This window comes from Mauremys reevesii, linkage group 5 (genome assembly GCF_016161935.1).
Source record: "Mauremys reevesii isolate NIE-2019 linkage group 5, ASM1616193v1, whole genome shotgun sequence".
NCBI classification, from domain to species: domain Eukaryota; kingdom Metazoa; phylum Chordata; order Testudines; family Geoemydidae; genus Mauremys; species Mauremys reevesii.
Genome location: NC_052627.1, coordinates 114,717,419 through 114,738,139, shown reverse-complemented (window position 1 = coordinate 114,738,139; position 20,721 = coordinate 114,717,419). Strand labels below are relative to the sequence as shown.

The 20,721-nt window shown below is 43.0% G+C and overlaps 1 protein-coding gene across 5 annotated transcripts in view; it reads left to right on the top strand.

Moving 5' to 3' along the window:
• The window catches only part of PPP2R2C (protein phosphatase 2 regulatory subunit Bgamma), a 279,740-nt gene that overhangs the window by 134,714 nt on the left and 124,305 nt on the right, over positions 1 to 20,721 (top strand). Inside the window, exon 2 of one of the 5 annotated variants that reach the window (XM_039540605.1) lies at positions 11,639 to 11,790. The exons of the other annotated variants lie outside the window; for them this stretch is intronic. Within the exon in view, the coding sequence (XP_039396539.1) occupies positions 11,742 to 11,790 (49 nt within the window). The 5' untranslated portion in view covers positions 11,639 to 11,741. The remainder of the gene's footprint in view (positions 1 to 11,638; positions 11,791 to 20,721) is intronic. 5 annotated transcript variants of the gene reach the window in all.

Sequence of the window (20,721 nt, the reverse complement as noted above, 5' to 3'; positions counted from 1 at the left end):
GTGATGTCTACCCAAGGGCAAGAACAATACATTAGTTCTTGGTGATGCAGACCAGATCTCAATGATATTCTGCTAAAGGGCATAGGCTTTATTAACAGATCTGGCATTACTAAATTAAATAGTCATTCAGGAGGAATGCAAAATACTCCTTTCAGATTCACCCACATGAATTTTCTTCAAGTCAAAGTGAATTGATGAAGGAACCTAAAAAACAGGTGCCTTCTGGTTCAGTGATGAGGTTGGTATAAGAACTTGAATAGAATAGAATTCTTCTGTACCCAAGAGGATTGCCCTAAGAGCAGGTGTCTTCCTCAGTTCCATTTTCCAGTCATACCAAAGGCCCGTACCCCCAAAAACAAACACTTCACAAAAAAAGACAAATGGAAAGGGAGAGGGAAACTGATCTTTCATTATTCCCCAGATACTTGTCCACACCCCATACAGTGCATTCCAAAGAGACAAAAAGAACATGGAGTGGGTAAAAGTGTCAGGCTCTGTTCATATAGGCGAAAAGAGCGGGTCCTGCAGTGTCCATAGAAAGGAGTTGGCAGTGTGTTTCCCAGTGTGGGCAGAACTTCCACTGAATGGAAGATTGAGCCCTGTTTTGGTAGAGTATTTGTATTTGAAAATAAAATCCATCAATCAATATAATTGTGTTTACATTGCTTTTTGTGATGCTTGTTGCTGCAGAAGAGGTGTATGTATTGGTTGGTCACTGTGGTAAATATCCACATTTGGGCTTCTCTTCATATCACACTTATTGCCTGGATGCCCACTTGGGGCTTGATGCAAAGCCCACTGAAATCAGTGGAAGTCTTTCTGATTTCCAGAGGTAATGTTTGCAAAGTGCTTTGGCAACTGAAAGTGCTCATAAATGCTAAGTACTTTTTCCATGCCCTGATTTTTGCATGTTTCTATATCATGTCAGAAAGCACGTCACTGTTTTTAAATGTTTGCTTGTTTATTTGTATTTTAAAATGTAGCTGTAAGCAGTATTAGTACTTTACCGAGCATTAATGTTTAAGTTCTTCTGTGTCCAACCTTACCAGCCAGAGGGCCAAACGTGTTATTTGAGAAAGGTCGAGCGGCCTCTGTCAGTACTGTAGAACATATTTTCTGGGGCGCAGGCAGCACAAAGAGAGCAAAGATGACCTGCACATGTCCGGCTGTCAGAGACTAAGCATAATTCTTGGGGTGGGGGGGGGGGAATGTGACTGCCACATACGTCTCCTCTGGGCTGAGGAGCAGCAGCAGAGCCAGAAGCACCAGTGCAGCAGCAAGCGAGTGCCTTGGGGAGCATCGTGTGGCATCTGGGTTCCGCAGGCAGGGGGCATCGCTGGCTGGTGTCAGGCTCCTTTTGGGGAGAGGCAAGAGCACATCAAGGGTGCATCTTGGAGCTGTGCTGCCTGTCTTGCCTGGGGAGCGCCTGGCTGTGCAAAGGCATCCCTGTTCAGGGAGCAGGGCAGGGAGGGCTGCTGGGCAGCCAGCCAGCACCCCAGCTCCCACAGCATGGAGAGCCGGGGGCATGGGCAGCTCCCACCAGCTTCTGATCTGCTGGCTCCTGGGAGGAAGCGATGGTTTTCAAACTGGTGGGGGGGAGGGGTCTAAGTGGGTGTGCCACACACTTTGAAAACCTCTGTGCTAAATGGAAAGCAGAAATCCTGTGGGGGAGGTGGGGGAACGTGACCCTGCATGGCCCCTTCCCCCCCACACGTCGCCTCTGCATGGCTGGAGATTCCCCCAGTTCATGGGAGTCTCCAGTGAGTGTAAAACTAGCATCTACAGCTTCTACATCTCCCTCTCTGCAGCCTCTGGCACCAGAAATGTGTTTGGGGGTTGGGAAGGGAGTTGTGGGATCACACATCCTTGGGAACATAGCTAGTTGGCACAAGTTTAGAGCAACAACAAGGCTGTTCTAATTGTGTCTAGGTAAGAGAATCTGAGCCCTGGTCTACACTACGAGTTTAGGTCGAATTTAGCAGCATTAGATTGATTTAACCCTGCACCCGTCCACACGACGAAGCCGTTTTTTCCGACTTAAACAGCTCTTAAAATAGATTTCGGTACTCCTCCGAGGGGATTAGCGCTGAAATCGACCTTGCCAGGTCGAATTTGGGGTAGTGTGGTCGCAATTCGACGGTATTGGCCTTTGGGAGCTATCCCAGAGTGCTCCATTGTGACCACTCTGGACAGTGCTCTCAGCTCCGATGCACTGGCCAGGTAGACAGGAAAAGGCCTGCGAACTTTTGAATCTAATTTCCTGTTTGGCTAGCGTGGTGATCTGCAGGTGAGTGCAGATCTCAGCAGCAGAGGTGACCATGATGGAGTCCCAGAATCGCAAAAGAGCCCCAGCATGGACCGAACGGGAGGTACTGGATCTGATCGCTGTTTGGGGAGTCGAATCCGTGCTATCAGAACTCCGTTCCAAAAGACGAAATGCCCAAACATTTGAAAAAATCTCCAAGGGCATGAAGGACAGAGGCTATAACAGGGACTTGCAGCAGTGCCGTGTGAAACTTAAGGATCTGAGGCAAGCCTACCAAAAATACAGAGAGGCAAATGGCCACTCTGGGTCAGAGCCCCAGACATGCCACATCTATGATGAGCTGCATGCCATTCTAGGTGGTGCAGCCACCACTACCCCACCCTGTGCTTTTGACTCCATCAGTGGAGTAGCATGCAACAGGGATGCGGGTTTTGGGGATGAGGAAGATGATGAGAAGGAGATTGAAGATAGCTCACAGCAAAGAAGCGGAGAAACCGTTTTCCCCGACATCCAGGAACTGTTTCTCACCCTGGACCTGGAGTCAGTACCCCCCGAACCCACCCAAGGCTGCCTCCCAGATCCACCAGGCGGAGAAGGGACCTCTGGTGAGTGTACCTTTGTAAATATTATACATGGTTTAAAAGCAAGCATGTTTAATGATTAATTTACCCTGGCATTCGCGGCCGGTACAGCTACTGGAAAAGTCTGTTAATGTGTCTGGGGATGAAGTAGAAATCCTCCTGGGACATCTCCATAAAGCTCTCCTGGATGTACTCCCAAAGCCTTTGCAAAAGGTTTCTGGGGGAGGGCAGCCTTATTCTGTCCTCCATAGTAGGACACTTTACCATGCCAGGCCAGTAGCACATAGTCTGGAATCATTGCATAACAAAGCATAGCAATGTATGGTCCCGGTGTTTGCTGGCATTCAAACAGCATCCATTCTTTATCTCTCTGTGTTATCCTCAGGAGAGTGATATCATTCCTGGCCACCTGGTTGAAATAGGGGGATTTTATTAAGGGGACATCAGAGGTGCCCGTTCCTGCTGGGCTGTTTGCCTGTGGCTGAACAGAAATGTTCTCCGCTGTTAGCCACGTGGTGGGGGGAGGGGTAAAGCGATCATCCCAGAGAATTGTGTGTGTGTGTGGGGGGGGTATTTGGGTTTGTGCTGCATGTTAACCCGAAAACCACATCCCCTCCTGCTTTTAAATGGCCAACCCAACGGCAGCTTGGTATGGGAAATGAGGGTGCTGCTGTTTGAAACCATTCCCCCATGTTATGAAGGTTAAAGAAGCCAAAAGACTGTGTCTTACCATGGCTGCCTGCAAGTCAAATTCTGTTGCCCGGCCCTGCGTGAAAGATCTCTCACACCAAACTGGCATACCCTCAATAAGAGGCAAAATGCGACCGTGTACCAAAAGCACATGTTCTATGTAATGTTAACAGCAAGGTTTACCATGAAAGAGTCTACCCATTGTTTTCTAAAATGTCTTTTTAACTACCACTCTCCCTTTTTTTCCTCCACCAGCTGCAAATGTTTAAACGCTCACACTATCTTCTCCTTCCCAGAGGCTAGCGAAGATTAGAAGGCGAAAAAAACGCAATTGCGATGAAATGTTCTCTGAGCTCATGCAGTCCTTCCCCACTGAAAGAGCCCAGCAGAACGCGTGGAGGCAGGCAGTGTCAGAGTCCAGGAAAGCACAATATGAACGTGAGCTGAAGATGATAGGTGGCATCAGCTTGGTGACAGAAGGCAAGAGGCAATGCTGAGGCTACTGGAGGAACAAACTGATATGCTCCGGCGTATGGTTGAGGTTCAGGAAAGGCAGCTTGAGCACAGACTGCCGCTACAGCCCCTCTGTAACCAACCGCCCTCCTCCCCAAGTTCCATAGCCTCCTCACCCAGACGCCCAAGAACGCGGTGGGGAGGCCTCTGGGCACCCAACCACTCCACCCCAGAGGACTGCCCAAGCAACAGAAAGCTGGCATTCAATAAGTTTTAAAGTGCAGTGTGGCCTTGTCCTTCCCTCCTCCCGCACCCCTCCCGGGCTACCTTGGCAGTTATCCCCTTGTTTGTGTGATGAATTAATAAAGAATGCATGAATGTGAAGCAACAATGACTTTATTGCTTCTGCAAGCGGTGATTGAAGTGGGGAGAGGATGGTGGTTAACTTACAGGGAAGTAGAGTGAACCAAGGGCGGGGGAGGTTCATCAAGGAGAAACAAACAGAACTTTCACACCGTAGCCTGGCCAGTCATGAAACTGGTTTTCAAAGCTTCTCTGATGCGCACTGCGCCCTCCTGTACTCTGCTAACCACCCTGGTGTCTGGCTGCGTGTAATCAGCAACCAGGCGATTTACCTCAACCTCCCACCCCGCCATAAATGTTTCCCCCTTTCTCTCACAGATATTGTGGAGCGCACAGCAAGCGGTGGTAATAATGGGAATATTGGTTTTGTTGAGGTCTATCCGAGTCAGTAAACTGCGCCAGCGCACTTTTAAATGTCCAAATGCACATTCTACCACCATTCTGCACTTGCTCAGCCTATAGTTGAATAGCTCCTGACTACTGTCCACGCTGCCTGTGTGTGGCTTCATGAGCCATGGCATTAAGGGGTAGACTGGGTCCCCAAGGATAACTATAGGTATTTCAACATCCTCAACGGTTATTTTTTGGTCTGGGGAAAAAAGTCCCTTGCTGCAACTTTTGAAACAGACCAGAGTTCCTGAAGTTGCGAGCGTCATGCACCTTTCCTGGCCATCCCACATTGATGGTGAAACATCCCTTGTGATCCACCAGTGCTTGCAGCACCATTGAAAAGTACCCCTTTCGGTTTATGTACTCGCTGCCTTGGTGCTCTGGTGCCAAGATAGGGATATGGGTTCTGTCTGTCGCCCCACCACAGTTAGGGAATCCCATTTCAGCAAAGCCATCCACTATGACCTGCACATTTCCCAGAGTTACCACCCTTGATATCAGCAGCTCTTTGATTGCGTTGGCTTCTTGGATCACAGCAGCCCCCACAGTAGATTTGCCCACTCCAAATTGATGCCCAACTGACTGGTAGCTGTCTGGCGTTGCAAGCTTTCACAGGGCTATTGCCACTTACTTGTGAACTGTGAGGGCTACTCTCATCTTGGTATTCTTGTGCTTCAGAGCAGGGGAAAGCAAGTCACAAAACTCCATGAAAGTGCCCTTAAGCATGCGAAAGTTTTGCAGCCACTGGGAATCGTCCCAGACATGCAATACTATGTGATCTCACCAGTCTGTGCTTGTTTCCCGGGCCCAGAATTGGCATTCCACTGCATGAATCTGCTCCATTAACACCATGATGTCCACGTTGCCAGGGCTCGTACTTTGAGAGAAGTCTGTGCCCATGTCCTCATCACTCTTGTCACCACGCTGCCATCGTCTCCTCGCCTGGTTTTGCTTTTGCAGGTTCTGGTTCTGCATGTACTGCAGGATAATGCGCGTGGTGTTTACAGTGCTCATAATTGCAGTGGTGATCTGAGCAGGCTCCATGATTGCTGTGCTATGGCGTCTGTGCTGAAAAAAAAGTGCGAAATGATTGTCTGCTGTTGCTCTGATGGAGGGGGGGTGACTGATGACATGGCTTACAGGGTTGTCACACACAGTGGCCCCCTCAAGGATTGAACTCACAACCCTGGGTTTAGGAGACCAATGCTCAAACCACTGAGCATGGAGGGAGGGGGGAGCAAATGAATACAAAATAAATCTGGTCTCTTTCTTGTTTTGATCCACTCCATCTCTCTTATACATCTTGTACTGCACCGTCTGCTGCCAGCCTAACTGCTAGTCATCATCGTCTCCTGGCTGCTCGCCAGAAGACGGAGCAGTACGATTGCTAGCCATCATCATCTCCTGGCTGCTTTCCAGAAGACGGTGCATTGTCGTCTCCCATTTATGTCCAGGCGCCCCCGGTTGACCTCACCGAAGTTGGTTAAAAGAGTACCCAGGAGACGACGACGATGGCTACCAATTGTAATGCACCGTCTGCTGCCAGAAGGCAATGAGCTGCTGCTGTGTAGCAATGCAGTACCATGTCTGGCAGCACCCAGGAGACATACGGTGACGGTGAGCTGAGCGGGCTTCATGCTTGCTGTGGTATGTCATCTGCACGGGTAACGCAGGAAAAAAGGCGAGAAACGATTTATTGCTGTTGCTTTCATGGGGGGGGGGAGCTGATGACATTTACTCAGAACAACCAGCAACAATGTTTTTGCCCCATCAGGCATTGGGAGCTCAGAATTCCAATGGGCAGCGGAGACTGCGGGAACTGTGGTATAGCTACCCACAGTGCAATGATCTGGAAGTCGACACTAACCTCAGTACTGTGGACACACTCCACTGAGATAATGGTCTTAAGTGGGGACACACACAATCGACTGTATAAAATCGATTTCTAAAAACAACTTCTATAAATTCGACCTAATTTCGTAGTGTAGACATACCCTAAGAGAGTTAGAGCCGGTTGCTGGTTCTCAGCTTTTCCCTTTTTCCCATGCTCTGGCCAGCTGTGTGGGCTGCCCAAGGTTTAGGTAGAGCCCAGAGAGCTACCTTGCTCTCCCTGAGCCTGTCAGGCTCCTACCTTTGTCCCCCTGCATCCTCCCCATAGTAACAGTGCAGATTCAAACACTTCAGTTTGCTTTCACTTTCAGATCATAATCAAATATACATTTTCTTAATACAGGTTTCATAGTAGCAGCCGTGTTAGTCTGTATCCGCAAAAAGAACAGGAGTACTTGTGGCACCTTAGAGACTAACACATTTATTTGAGCATAAGCTAGAGCCCACTTCATCAGATGCATAGAATGGAATATATAGTAAGAGGATATATATACATATAGAGAACAGCTGACAAGAAGGTGTGAGGATACTTATTTCCCTATGTTAAGTTTCCTCACACACTGTCCGAAATGGGCTATCTTGATTATCACTACAAAAGTTTTTTTTCTCCTGTTGATAATAGCTCATCTTAATTAATTAGCCTCTTAGCGTTGGTATGGCAACTTCCACCTTTTCATGTTCTCTGTATGTGTGTGTATATATCTTCTTACTATATGTTCCATTCTATGCATCTGATGAAGTGGGCTGTAGCCCATGCTCAAATACATTTCTTAATACAGTCACCCTGGAGGATAACAGTGTAGCACCTCAAAGGAAACAAACCTACCCAGATCACAGGTTACACATCATTGCTCTACCTCCTGGAACTTGGTGTTAAAATGTGCCCATTGTGTGGTGTTAAGGAGGGCATGCAGTAGGTTGAAAAAGGAGCTTTATACTGTTTAAAAATGAGACGACGCAGCCAAAGGCAATAACTTGTACTGTAGGTATTTTGACCCTCGCAAATTTGGAATGTGTGGAACCCATCAGTGAATCATTTCTGTTCTGTACTAACTCCGTTCATGACTCATACGTAGCCTTATAGCCAAGAAGAAAAAACAGAGGAGCAGCGAACTTCTTAAATTCCAAATTCATGTGTCTCAAATAGAAAGCAAAGCTAATCCCCAACACAGCCAAGTGTGAAGCAATTCTGCTCTAAAAAATCCACCTCTGTGCTTTTACCCGCTGCTGTGATTGCATCTGAGCAGCTGTAAGTTTTCAGTAGTGCTGCAGCAGTTTGGTTTCAGTTTTTAATTTAAAAAAATTCTCATAACTAGGGAACTGAACAATAGAGTATCTTTTCCCCTAAATAAAAAATGTTGAAGTACTGTTAACAGTAACCATTGTGCAGATGGAACGTGGAGAGATTCAGCAAGCATGAAATAAAGAAAAGTATATTAGAAAAGGAAGAAATGTAAAATTAATACGATTTAAAAAGTAGTTTTACTCTTTCCCTTTTTTCTTCACCTCACTCATTTCCCATAATAGGCCTAGTGATAATTTTGTAGCTAGAGGAAGATGAGTTGTCTGGGAATTAATTTCTCAGTACAGTTAGCAATTCACTGTTTGGGAAGTACCTGAACTGTAATATAATATTCAAATTAGGTATTGGTAACCAACAGTCATACATTTAATACTTTGGAATCTCTGTAATTTACTACTCTGCACACATATGTTTTCATAAAGGGATATAAACTTGATTTATTTTAGTACCACACTGTAAAGTGAGCTACATTAAGGAGGTTTTGACAAAGGCACACAATTATATTTAGACACAGATAAACAAACATATTAAGCTGCATAACACCTGCATCATATATATTGAACGTTTTCGATCAGACTTCTTTCCTTTGACTGATATCACAGTAGAACAAAATGAATTAGATGTTAATAGCTCTAAGTAGTGCAGGCTGAAGAGAATATTCTGTCTGCCAGCATACACCTTACATTGTTTGGTAAATCTGGGGAATAGAAAAAACTACTGTAGATCAAATGTGAGCATAGTTATATCTTTGCTATTTGGATAAAAAAGATATCTCAGACCTCTGTGATCTAGTCTCTGGGAGAGCAAGCCATGCTCAAGTCATTGTCTTTTTGACATTTCAGCACTAGACGTGGAAGTCTGTGTCTGTATTAGGTACATTTCAATGGGTAAAGGTAACTTCGTTTGTTTCTAGACACTGTGCTATACCCTCTGGCCACCAGCCACTTTATACAAATCTCACAACAATATCTATCACTTTATAGAAGGACTAATCTGTCCAGACAATGTTTACAGTCAGATGAACTGAATGAAACCAGGAAACATTTCCACTATAAGAACTCACAAGTACTTTTGGTTGAAAATTCAAATTATGAGAATTTGCACTGCAGACTTTCTAAAAACATTTAGCTAAAAATTCATTTAATTGTACAGAAACATTACTAAATCCTGGAAAGAATAAAACAGATTTTTTCAAGCCATGGGATGCATAGTTGATGGCACCGTAGTTTATAAACAGGGACCATAATTTGTAACATTCTTGCAAAATACCCTAGATCTACATATGACATCTAAATATTTCAGATGTGAACACTCACCCAGATGTTGATATTATGGCCACTGAACTCCAGTTGTTTGGTAAGTATGTTAAAATATTATTTTTATTAAATGGAACTTATTTATTATGGATTCTTTACCAAACTAAGAGTTTTTCTAATGGATATTTCATCACTGAAAATCAGTGTTACTATATAGACCCTTTTTCAATCCTCAAACCCCAGCCAATGGTAGATATAATCGTTCTGATAAACTTGAGCCTTGATTTGAAATACCTTTTTTGGAACATTAAAATGAGGTTGAGAAGCCAGAACATTACAAGAAGGGTGACAACAACTTTCGCTCTATGGAACGTCTGCTGAGTGTTTTGCAGTGCCTTGCATGCAGTATAACATGGCTCACACTTGGCACGTTGAAAGAGCTGGCTCAACTAGAGGGAAGTGGACAAAAACACGCAGAAGCTGAGTGGGAAGCTTGAAGCAATTGAAGATGTAGAGATCATCTGTTGTAAAACACTTAGGTATGCACTTCTTTTACCAACAAAATGACCTAGCACTTGACTGTTTAATATATGTATACACACTGATTTGTTGATGCCATTGTACTAATTTGTTAATAAGTTGAAGAAAGGAAACTGAAAACAACAAAACATAGATGGGCCCAACTCACTTGTCACTGTGAATTTTCTGTCCTCTTCTCAGCCCTCTCTGTAAAAGGCTGTTGGATGGAGTAGTTTGGCTGGAGTCTTAATGTTGTGGGAAAGCAAAAGAGAAGAACCTTCAGTTTGGTGCCACAGATTTATCAGTAGAAATTAGTTACTTGCTCATGTGAAAGTGACAAAGGCTGAAGATTGTCAATGCACTGCTCTGTAACCTGTAGTACCCGACCTATGTTCTGTAGGCCAGATCATTATGTATTTGATCCAAGCCATCGATCTTGTGTTGTGTTCCTGTCCTGTCCCAATTCACTCATCTACGACACAGGTCTGCCAATGTGTTCTTAATGCTGTATTTCATTTTCCATTTTCTTCTCTAACGGGTTTGCAAAATTCATACCCAGAGAAGAAGAGTGGTTTTGGTCTCACCTCTCATATTATATAAATCATGAGCATCTGAGAATGGTGTGTGAAGGTTGGGAATAGTTCTCCACCTCTTTCTTCAAAAACTACTCTAGTAACTCCTCTCTGCTCTACTGCTGTTGGTTTCTTCCATTTGGAGACATGGACATGTCCTGATTCATCAGTATATTTTTCCATCCGTGTGAGATTTTTGTTTTTAAAAGAAAGATGTGGAAATTACATGAGTATGAGACACAAGCATAGATTGGAGGTGGATAATGGAAAGAGGTAGATACTTAGGTCCAATCTGGGAAAAGGAGTGAGCTATCCTACTCTCTGTTTCCCTTCATCTTTAGATACATATGGGGTTTTGTTTGTCCTTTTTCTGTGCACTCCAATCTTTACACCTATCTACAGATGTAATGTCCACTGGATGAATTGGAATGAAGGCACAGATTCCACCTTGTCCTTGAACAGTATGCTGCCACCACAAAGTGAGTTAGACAAAGATTCAGGAAAAGGACCACTTGGAGTTCCTGTTTCCCCAAAATATCCCCCCAAGTCTCTTCACTCCCTTTCCTGGGGAGGCTTGAGAATACTCTACCAATCAGACAGGTAACAAGTGAGCACAGACCAGACCCTTGGGTTTTAGGACACTAAAACCTAATCAGATTCTTAAAAAACCCCAGAATTTTTTATAAAGAAAGAAAAAAAGTAAAAGAATCACCTCTGTAAAATCAGGATGGTAAGTACTTTACAGAATAACAAAAGATTCAAAACCACAGAGGATTTCTCCTCTAGGCAAAACTTTAAAGTTACGAAAGCAGGGATAAACCTCCCTCTTAGCATAGGGAAAATTCACAAGCTAAAACAAAGGATAATCTAACACACTTCTTTGCTATTACTTACTATTTCTGCAAAACTAGATGCTTAGTCCAGATATGCTTAAGATGTATTTTTCCTGCCCTGGTTCCTTGCTGACTCGAAGAGAACAAAACAAAGACACAAACAAAAACCTTCCCCCACAGATTTGAAAGTATCTTCTCCCCTTATTGGTCCTTTTGGTCAGGTGCAATCAGGTTATCTGAGCTTCTTAACTCTTTACAGGTAAAAGAGGAATTAATCCTTTACAGGATTAAGAGAGATTTTATGCTACCCTTGGCTGTATGTTTATGACAAATGGTTTCTCTGCTTAAACCTCACTCTTAGAGCTGTCCAGGGATATTCCGTGGCCCAAGGTGAGGATCTCTGCCATCAGAACTGGTTGATACAGAAGATCTCATAATTTTGGGGGGCAAGGAGACAAAGCAAACTCCAAAATGTTTAGCAGAAATAATCCAATGGCTTTATTTTTACATTTTGTTTGAAAGATACTACTTGCTGGCTGCAGAGTGTGTGGATTCATCTTCCTTCTGGAGCCTGAAACAGGTCACCACTAGAAAACCTTGCATTCAGCCTGACCCTGCAGAGAACATGGAAGGGGAGAGCATCTACGAGGTTGATTCTGAAGATGGGGTTGGAGGTAAGGGTGCCATCACTTGTTTTGTTTCCCCCCGCTGGCTGATTGATTACAGGGAGTCCGTCCAGTGACCTGACTGCAGACTCCACAGAAGAGGAACAAGTGTTAAGGTTCTCTTCAGTTTATCGAGTGTATTGTCACCCTATAATACATACAATGAATAAAGGTATTTTTTGAAAGCAGTTGCTTCCTAGAAGAAGTGACCTATCCAGAGTCCGCATGTGTTTTATTGTAATTGAGAGTTTTTAGCTGGAGCCTGAGATTTCTTTATAGGTGACATAAATTCCAAATATTTATAAATAAAGGTAGATGAGACTTTCACTTTTCTCCTTCTTAGTCACTTTTCAGGAGTTCCACTCTTTTCTGCTTGCCATCTTCTGTCAACAGTTTTCTTTGGTCTTGGCTACACTTGCAGATTTGCAGTGCTGCAGCAGGGTGTGAAAAAACACCCCCTCCAGCGCTGCAAGTTGCGGCGCTGCAAAGCGCCAGTGTGATCAGAGCCCCAGCGCTGGGAGCACGGCTCCCAGCGCTGTACGTTAATCCCCATAGGGAGGTGGAGTACGGACAGCGCTGGGAAAGCTCTCTCCCAGCGCTGGGTCTCTGACCACACTTGCGCTTCAAAGCGTTGCCGCGGGAGCTTCCGCGGCAGCGCTGTGCAGCGCTACGTGTAGCCATAGCCTTTGCTGAGTGAAGAAAACTGCAGGAAGCAGCTTCTTCTGTTACTTGTGGAACATGTGTACTTAAGGGGCATTGTTTCCCAGCTCACCACTGATTATATGAGAGTTCTGGAACAATTCACCTAACTTCTCTGTGCTGCGGTTTGCTCATCTGGAAAATCTGATTAACACCCCTCTTATACTTCATTGGGTATAACAAGGCCTAATTATTTGTGAAGTGCTCTAGAAACCTCTGACAGGTATTACAGAATGGCAAAAACAGTGCATGCTGCTGCTTCACTCCCAACTCTTAATATAGCCCAAGCTCTGCTCACAGTAACTTCTGCGAACATCATTATCCAACATAGAACTGTATATTGAACTGCCTGTTTCACTGTACTACATGAACGTCATGAACTGCTAAACCTCAGAACCTTCAGGAACATGCATATCCAAGTATTATGGGAAAGAGCTCCGCTCCAAGTCTGCGTATCAGCAACATAATCGTATTTTAGTTACTGAACTACACTGGAAACCTGTCAGGGTATTCTCCATCTGTGTTTACTTGATCCCTTTCAGTGATCCATATAGCAGTTTCCAGTACATGGTGACCACCTGCACCAGCAGTTCCGCACATGCTAGGCGGTAGAATGGCTTCGCTTACTTAAATGACACTAATTTGTTAGTTTCCTTCTTCTTGCAACAAGGAGCTTGCAGGTGTTCCTCAGTTATTTCTATTATGAACGCTCAGAAAATACTGAGTAATTTTTAATTAGTAAAACCAAGTAAGATAACTACTAATGGTCATGTCAAATTAATTAATTTTTGTTGAAAATTTCTTGGTAATTTTCAGTTACTAACAAATGGTAAAGTAAATGTTGTTTACTTGTGTAAGAGACGTATGCAATTATAACAAAAACTGTACAGATATTTATCCATGCAAAAGATATGCCAAAATTGCCTCTCCAGTTAGGTGAGTGAAGAGTATATAAATACGCCTGGAGAAAGAGTGGGTGCTGTCTCCTTGGATAGCTCAGTGGTTTGAGCATTGGCCTGCTAAACCTAGGGTTGTGAGTTCAATCCTTGAGGGGGCCACTTAGGGATCTGGGGTAAAAATTGGTCCTGCTAGTGAAGGCAGGGGGCTGCACTTGATGACCTTTCGAGGTCCCTTCCAGTTCTAGGAGATTGGTATATCTCCAATTATTAAATTCCCCAGACTACTATGGAGCCCTCACTACAGGTTCAATGCTGGTATTGGGCTCTGTGCATTTCTGTTGGAGGGAAGAGGTAGAGTTAGAAGCGTGTTGCACTGTCTTCTGTTGGCACTGAGGATATTCAAGCCGTTTTCAGCTGTGTGAGTTCATTTGAGAGCATAGTGATTGGTATGGTTTCACCCACATAGTTGTTGGTGGGGCATTTGATGCTCTGGTTTAGGTACAACTACGTGCAATGAGATAATCACTATGCTCTCAACTGAACTCACACAGAAAAAGTAGACAAAAAACACCCTATTATCCATGGGTGAACACTTGCACAAAGCAATCATTCCGTATGGGATCTCTCAGTCCTTGTCCTCAAAGGAAACCTTCAAAAGACAAGCCTGTGAACTTAAATTCGTAACTCTGCTAGACCCAAAAAATCATAAAACCAGAGACACTGGCTTTATGGCTCACTACAGTACAGCAATGTGTAATCTACTAACCCTTGTTTGTCCTATGACTGCAGAGGTGTTAATTGCCCACTTCACTTTAACTGGTCTCTGTGTAGCTCGAAAACTTGTCTCTTCCACCAAAAAAGTTGGTCCAATAAGATATTACCTCACCCATGTCTCCCAACACGGCTACAACTCTGCAACCCACATGTTTAATGGAGTTACTGTGGTGAGAACAGAATCTGGACCAACACATACGGGGCTTTTTGTTTTGTTACTGGTTTCAGGAAAATGCCAGCACTTTTTATCATAAAGGTCTGTAATGATTCCTTGAGCTAAAAAGAGACTCACTTCAGCAGGATTCAGGGCTTGCCTACACTTGAAATGCTGTGCTGCTGTAGTGCTTCAGTATAGATGCTCTCTATCCTGATAGTAGCTAGGCCAATGACAGAATTCTTCCATCGACCTAGTGGGAGGGTGTTGACTTAAATATGTTGCTCATGGCCGTGGATTTTTCACACTCTTTAGTGTAGACCAGGCCTCAGCTTCAAAATAACTGGTCACATTGTGTTGCTTATGCTTTTCTTCTAGTACAAGATTGGGATGTGTGTGAGGGGGAGGGAAACAAAACGATTTCCATTCTGAAAACATTTCCTCCTATGGGGAAAAGCTCCTTGGGACAGGACCTGCCTTTTTGTTCTGTGTTTGTGCAGCACCTAGCACCGTGGGGGTTCATGACTGGGGTTCCTAGGCACTATGGTAATATAAAAAAATGATAAAAGCTGACCTGCTGGGGCTCCAAAGCCTACCAAGAACTGTATGAGATTTGGAGGGGAAGAATGATTTTGTGAATAAAACCTAAGAGAGCTGGAATCTATTCTTTGCTCTTCCACAGACCTCGAATGTGGCTTTGGGTAAGTCTCTTGAACCATTTTGCCTTGGTTTTCTCATTGATATTCATATATCAAGATTATAAGTGTCGACAGTTTTTGAATCAAATAACTAAAGAGGGAATTCTAAATAATTTTACCAAACACACTGCAGTTCTGCATGAAATAAAAATAGAGCTTATAAATGGAGTGTCAGCCCTCATTTTCCATAACATGTATGGGTTTTGTTTTTCTTTTTTACTAAGGAATGTGTGTACTTTATATGCGAAGGGTTCGTGACTCTCATTTGAGACTTATGAGAATTACATATGTTTATAGGTAGAAGTACAGGTTCCGCATCAGCATGACATTAACAGATGACATTTCAGTGATTGGTGACAAAACCAGATATATGTCCCTTTTTAGCTACATCATTAGAATGAGTCAAAGGAAATTAACGGCTCCAAATAATGAAATGGCATTTGGGTTTCACTGATTCTAGATACAAGAGTTTTTGTTGCAAGCGTGTTATTTAAAGATGAATGTATTTTAATGCATAATGGGTCTGATCCTCAGAGGTTCTGAACACCCACTGACATCAGCTGAAGTTTCAAGAGCTCTGCAGCCGCTCCGTATCAGATCCAAAGTGTGGGGAAAAAAAGTGACTCTATAGTGCAATATTTTATCCACTGTATGCAAGTGTGGAAATTCAGGCCAATTTTTTCAAATTTGGGAGCCTAAAGCAAAGTGCCTGAATCCATATTTAGGCTCCCAAATAAATGCCTGATTTTCAGAGGTACTCAGCACCTCTGATGTCTAATTCACTTCAGTGGAAGCTGTGAATGCTCAGCATCTCTGCAAATGAAGCCACTTATTTGGGAGCCTAGATACAGATTGAGGTGCTTAACTTTATGCTGTCAAGTTTTAAAATTGTTGGTGTTGGCCTTTAATGTTAATGCAATTGGATGCATTGTGAGAGCATTTTTAACTGGATGCATCATTTCCCCATTTGGTGGCAGATTTTTCAGTGGCCTTTAAATGGATCCAGGTGGGGGCAGGGATTCTCTGTTTCCCCTCTTCCCAGGCAGTGGCCAACCACAATTACGGTCCCAGTGCCTTCCTTCATCCTAGGAGCCCTAGAAGGCATTATCATCCTGAGGCATTGTGACTCCTCATGTCCTTCTAGGACAGTGTGGCTATACCCCACATTCACTGTGGGCCTGTGCCAGGTGGGCACAATTTAGTTCTCAAATTTTATTTTCAGTAAGTGATTGTCCCCATTTCTGATGTCTCAGCCCTCTCATCCTGCTCATTACAGGAAATAACCATTTGAATAATAGTGTGGATTTTCAGTATTCTCTTCAGATGTTTCTTGAGAGGCTTTTAATCCTTTTTGTTATATTCTGATAACTATGACTAGATTATCTGTCACTTATTCAGCCAGTCCCATTTGTTGTCAAACTGGGAGGACATATCAAATGGCGCCCTGGGCCACCTGGTCTGGCCTGGGTCTGATGCTAATCAATATTTTCATTAATGATTTGGATAATGCAGTGGAAAGTATGCTTATAAAATTTGTGGATGACAGCAAGCTGAGAAGGGTTGCTAGCATTTTGGAGGACAGGATTAGAATTCAAAACAGCGTTGGCAAATTGGAGAATTGGTTTGAATTCAACAAGATTAAATTTAATAAAGGTAAGTGCAAAGTGCTATACTTAGGAAGGAAAAATCAAACGCACAGCTACAAAAGGGAAATAACTTGCTTGACAGCAGTATTGCTGAAAAGGACTTGGGGGTTACAGTGGATCACAAATTGAATATGTGTCAACAACATGATACAGTTGCAAAAAAGGCAAATATCATTCTGGGATGTAGTAACAGGAGTGCTGTAAGACATGGGAGATAATTGTCCCACTCTTCTTGGCACCTCAGCTGGAGTAGTGTGTCCAATTCTGGACACCACACTTTAAGAAAGATGTGGACAAATTGGGGATAGTTCAGAGAGGAGCAACAAAAATGCTAAAAGGTTTGCAAAACCTGACCTCTGAGGAAAGGTTAAAAAAACTTCATGTGTATGGTCTTGAGAAAAGAAGGTAGAAGGGACATAATACATTTTCCTATATGTTAAAGGCTTTTACAAAGAGGACAGTGATCAATTGTTCTTCATGTCCACTGAAGATAGAGCAAGAAATAATCATCCTAATCTGCAGCAAGGGAGATTTAGGTTAGAGATTAGAAAAATCATTCCAACTATAAGGGTAGGCTTCCAAGGACTGGAATCCCTGTCACTGGAAGTTTTAAAGAACAGGCTAGAGAAACACCCATCATGGATTGTCTAGGTATACTTGATGGCCTCTTGAGGTTCTTTTCAGCCCTACATTTCTATGATTGAGGGATTTTTTAATACACAATACTATTTGTTTTTGCAAAGGGTCTGATGGTGAATATAAAAATGCAGAATCAATACCAGGGAATGAACATTTCCTTGCTGTCTGTATACTGTACTTTACTGACATTCTGCAATTTAATAAATATTTGAGGATTTTGTTCTGCATCCCAGCACCAAGCATACCAAGAAAAAAAGGTATAAATAAAACCATTTCTTACAGAGAGTAGACCATATCAATCTCTGGTGTAACTCCACTGGCATCAGTGGTGTTACACCAGGCCCAGATTTGGCTTGCTATCTTCACTTGTGGCTCTGATTCAAGCAAAGAAATACCCATTGCACATTAGCTAGGTCACAAGTTTAGTTGCTATGGTAGTCAGCATTTTTTTAACCAATCAGCTCTCTTTCAGGATGATTCAGCCCAGGAGTAACCAATCAGTCACACTGCACTCGAGCTGTAATCAAAGCAGCAGCTATTGTTGGTTTTAAAATCTACAGAGCCTATGAGAACAGAAATATTTGTGTTAGAAGAGGAAATGTACAGTACTGTATCAATGCAATATATTCTGTAATACGTTGAATTTAAACAAGTTGGGGTGTTCCTATCAACAGTAAACTGTTTAAAAACATAATTCAGTAAGTGGGGTAAATTGTCCCCACCATTTGGACAAAAATGTGTATACTACAGCAATGCACAGAATCATACTTTAGTTACAGCCTTTCATCACAGTACAGTGCATACCAGTCTTTCTTCTTTCAAGCTACTAAATGGAAGTATATTATTGCCACTAATGGAAGACTCCCAGACTATGCTGTCTGTTTGCTTCCTTATTATACTGTTATCTGGCTAATCAAAACTGCCGCAAGACTTCTCCAGTAATGTAAAAACATTTTTTAAAGTTATGGCTGTATAGTGGACACACTTTCTTAGTTTGTGTAATTTCAGAAATGTATTAAGCTGTAGACAATAGCAGCTACTAAGGGTTATGGTTTCAAAAGGCTTAAAAATGTGCATAACCATTAGCATGGACAACTGCATTTGCACATGGAAGCAGGCATCTAAACAGAAGTCCACTGACAGGGTTCATCCAAACCGGCATTGCTGGAGCTCTCCACAGCATTTAATACGATTGGCCGTGGAATCCCCCTGTTTCAATGTATAGGTGCAATAGAGGCAACAGGATCACACTGAGACACCTTCACCTATTGCTCTTGGGCTATGCCTAGAGAGTGGTGATGGGCCCTTGCATCTCCACTTCCAGAGCTCCCACCTGTTGAGTCCTATGGGGAATCATCTTTTCCCCAATCTTGTTCTTCATCTATTGAAGCCATGAGGGGAGTGAGTTTGTGACACATCATGGACTAAAATGCCAGTAATATGCAAATAGCATCTAGGTTTACACCATTTCCCATCATCATTAAACAGCATCATCTTCCAGCAGTCTAAGGGTTTGACTGAGATCAGCAACTGAATTACAAGTATCTGCAGGATGCTGAGTCCTGAGAAGACAGAGGTGATGCTAGTGGGGAGTGGGAAGCACTTTGAAGAATTTGCCACCTCTGTAATATCATTCTGCACTGACAGCATCTTCCTTCAGATTGTTGAAGCCCACAGTTTCATTGTGCATATGGATTCCCCACAGCTTCTGGATACCTAAATAGTGACGGTCACAAGAAGCACCCTTTTCCATATGCAGCTGACAAGATGAGCATGCGCTTTCCTGTCAGATTTAGTCTTAGCCACAGTGATCAATGCATTCGTGACCTGCAGACTTGATTACTGTAATTCTTCATGTCTGCTTATGAAACTGCTGACTTTAAAAAAGCTACAGCTGCTTCAGAATGCAGTAAATCCTTTGCTCCACCAGAAAGTCTGCCCAGAACACTCACCCCAATGTGTGTCGTGCTCTCTTCATTGGATCCTTATTTGCAAAACCCTCCACGGTACTGGTCCCAGTTACCCAAGAAGCCACCTTACGCTTTGTGACCCTGGCCACCTTTGATGGTGATATTGCACTAGAACAATGGAACTGTCAACCTCAAGAGTGTAACATGTGTGTGCAGGAGACAGAGTTTTCTCAGTTCTTTGTCTGTGAATTTGGAACTCATTCCTGAAAGAGATGAGGATGACCACGAACTTCAGTTCATTTCAAACAAAATGCAAAATCTGCTTATTAGCCTTCCCACAATAATGCCAACAAAAAAGAACAGAAAAAAGTCCAGGTCCCGCGGATTGTAAGGAGGGAGGGTGTGTGTGTTATATATTTATAAAGTGGCCCCATCTACAGAATTGGTAAACTGCAAACCTTAATGATCTGCCCTAGGGTACAGATAAGTTTAAAAATAAACAGAACCAAAACTGCTCCCAATTGACTATAGAGCTACACAGGCTTGTTTGCTTAAATTGTTCTGCTTCTGGTCAGTCGCAGTTTATATTAGCTCCAGATCCATGCATTTCAGACAGAAAAGCATATTTCATTTGACTAACTCTACTTTTGGTAAAACCGTGCCTATCTACTGGTATAGCCATAGAAGATGTGTATTTGGTGATCATGGATTTTGGAGAATGGAAGAATTTGGGTGGACCAACGGTTCATTGTGGAGGCTGCTGGTCCAACACCTATGTTCTTTCACATTTTGAATAATCATTGGAGGTCTAAGGACACAGCTGAGCCATTAGACTGTGAAAAAACAAAACAAAATCACCAAACAAACAAATAAAACCAGATCGTGGTATGCTAGGTATATTTTCCAAAAGGGGATGATATTTTTATAGTACTTTGTGCTTAGGTGGGTCAGTGGTTGGAGCAGTTTACTGGCAATTTATTTTTTCATATTTGGATACAAGGTGATTGTTCGTTGTTCCTTTTATTTTCATGAACCAGTGGTCTATCCTTTGCTCCAAGAGAGGCAAGTTAAATTACACAATGTGTGGTAAAGACAAATAGTGCAGTGTAGCAAGTAAAATACTTGGTTGGGTCGTGACATGAACTGTGAGATGCTTTATATCAGCCATCACTTTCTTCTGGAGCTGAATTTGCAGAGATGGGAGAAAGAAATGATTGAATAGTTTTTAGTGGGCATACTGGATCTGTGAGTTGCACTCAAATTTATACAGGCACAGTTATGGAAAATATTACTGGTTTGTAAATATTAAATAGATTGGAAACTTCATGGAACATTTCCTGATGATTATTAAATTTAAGAATTTCAGTCTGTTCTATCAGCATTTTATTATGCTGGCAAACTTTTCTTAATAACCATTGAAATTTTCTTGTTTCATCATACTGCTGTTGTTAAATTGCTGTGCATTCTGCATGAGCATGGGCCTCACAAAATTTGTTTTGTATTGTATTCTCTTTGAAAAAA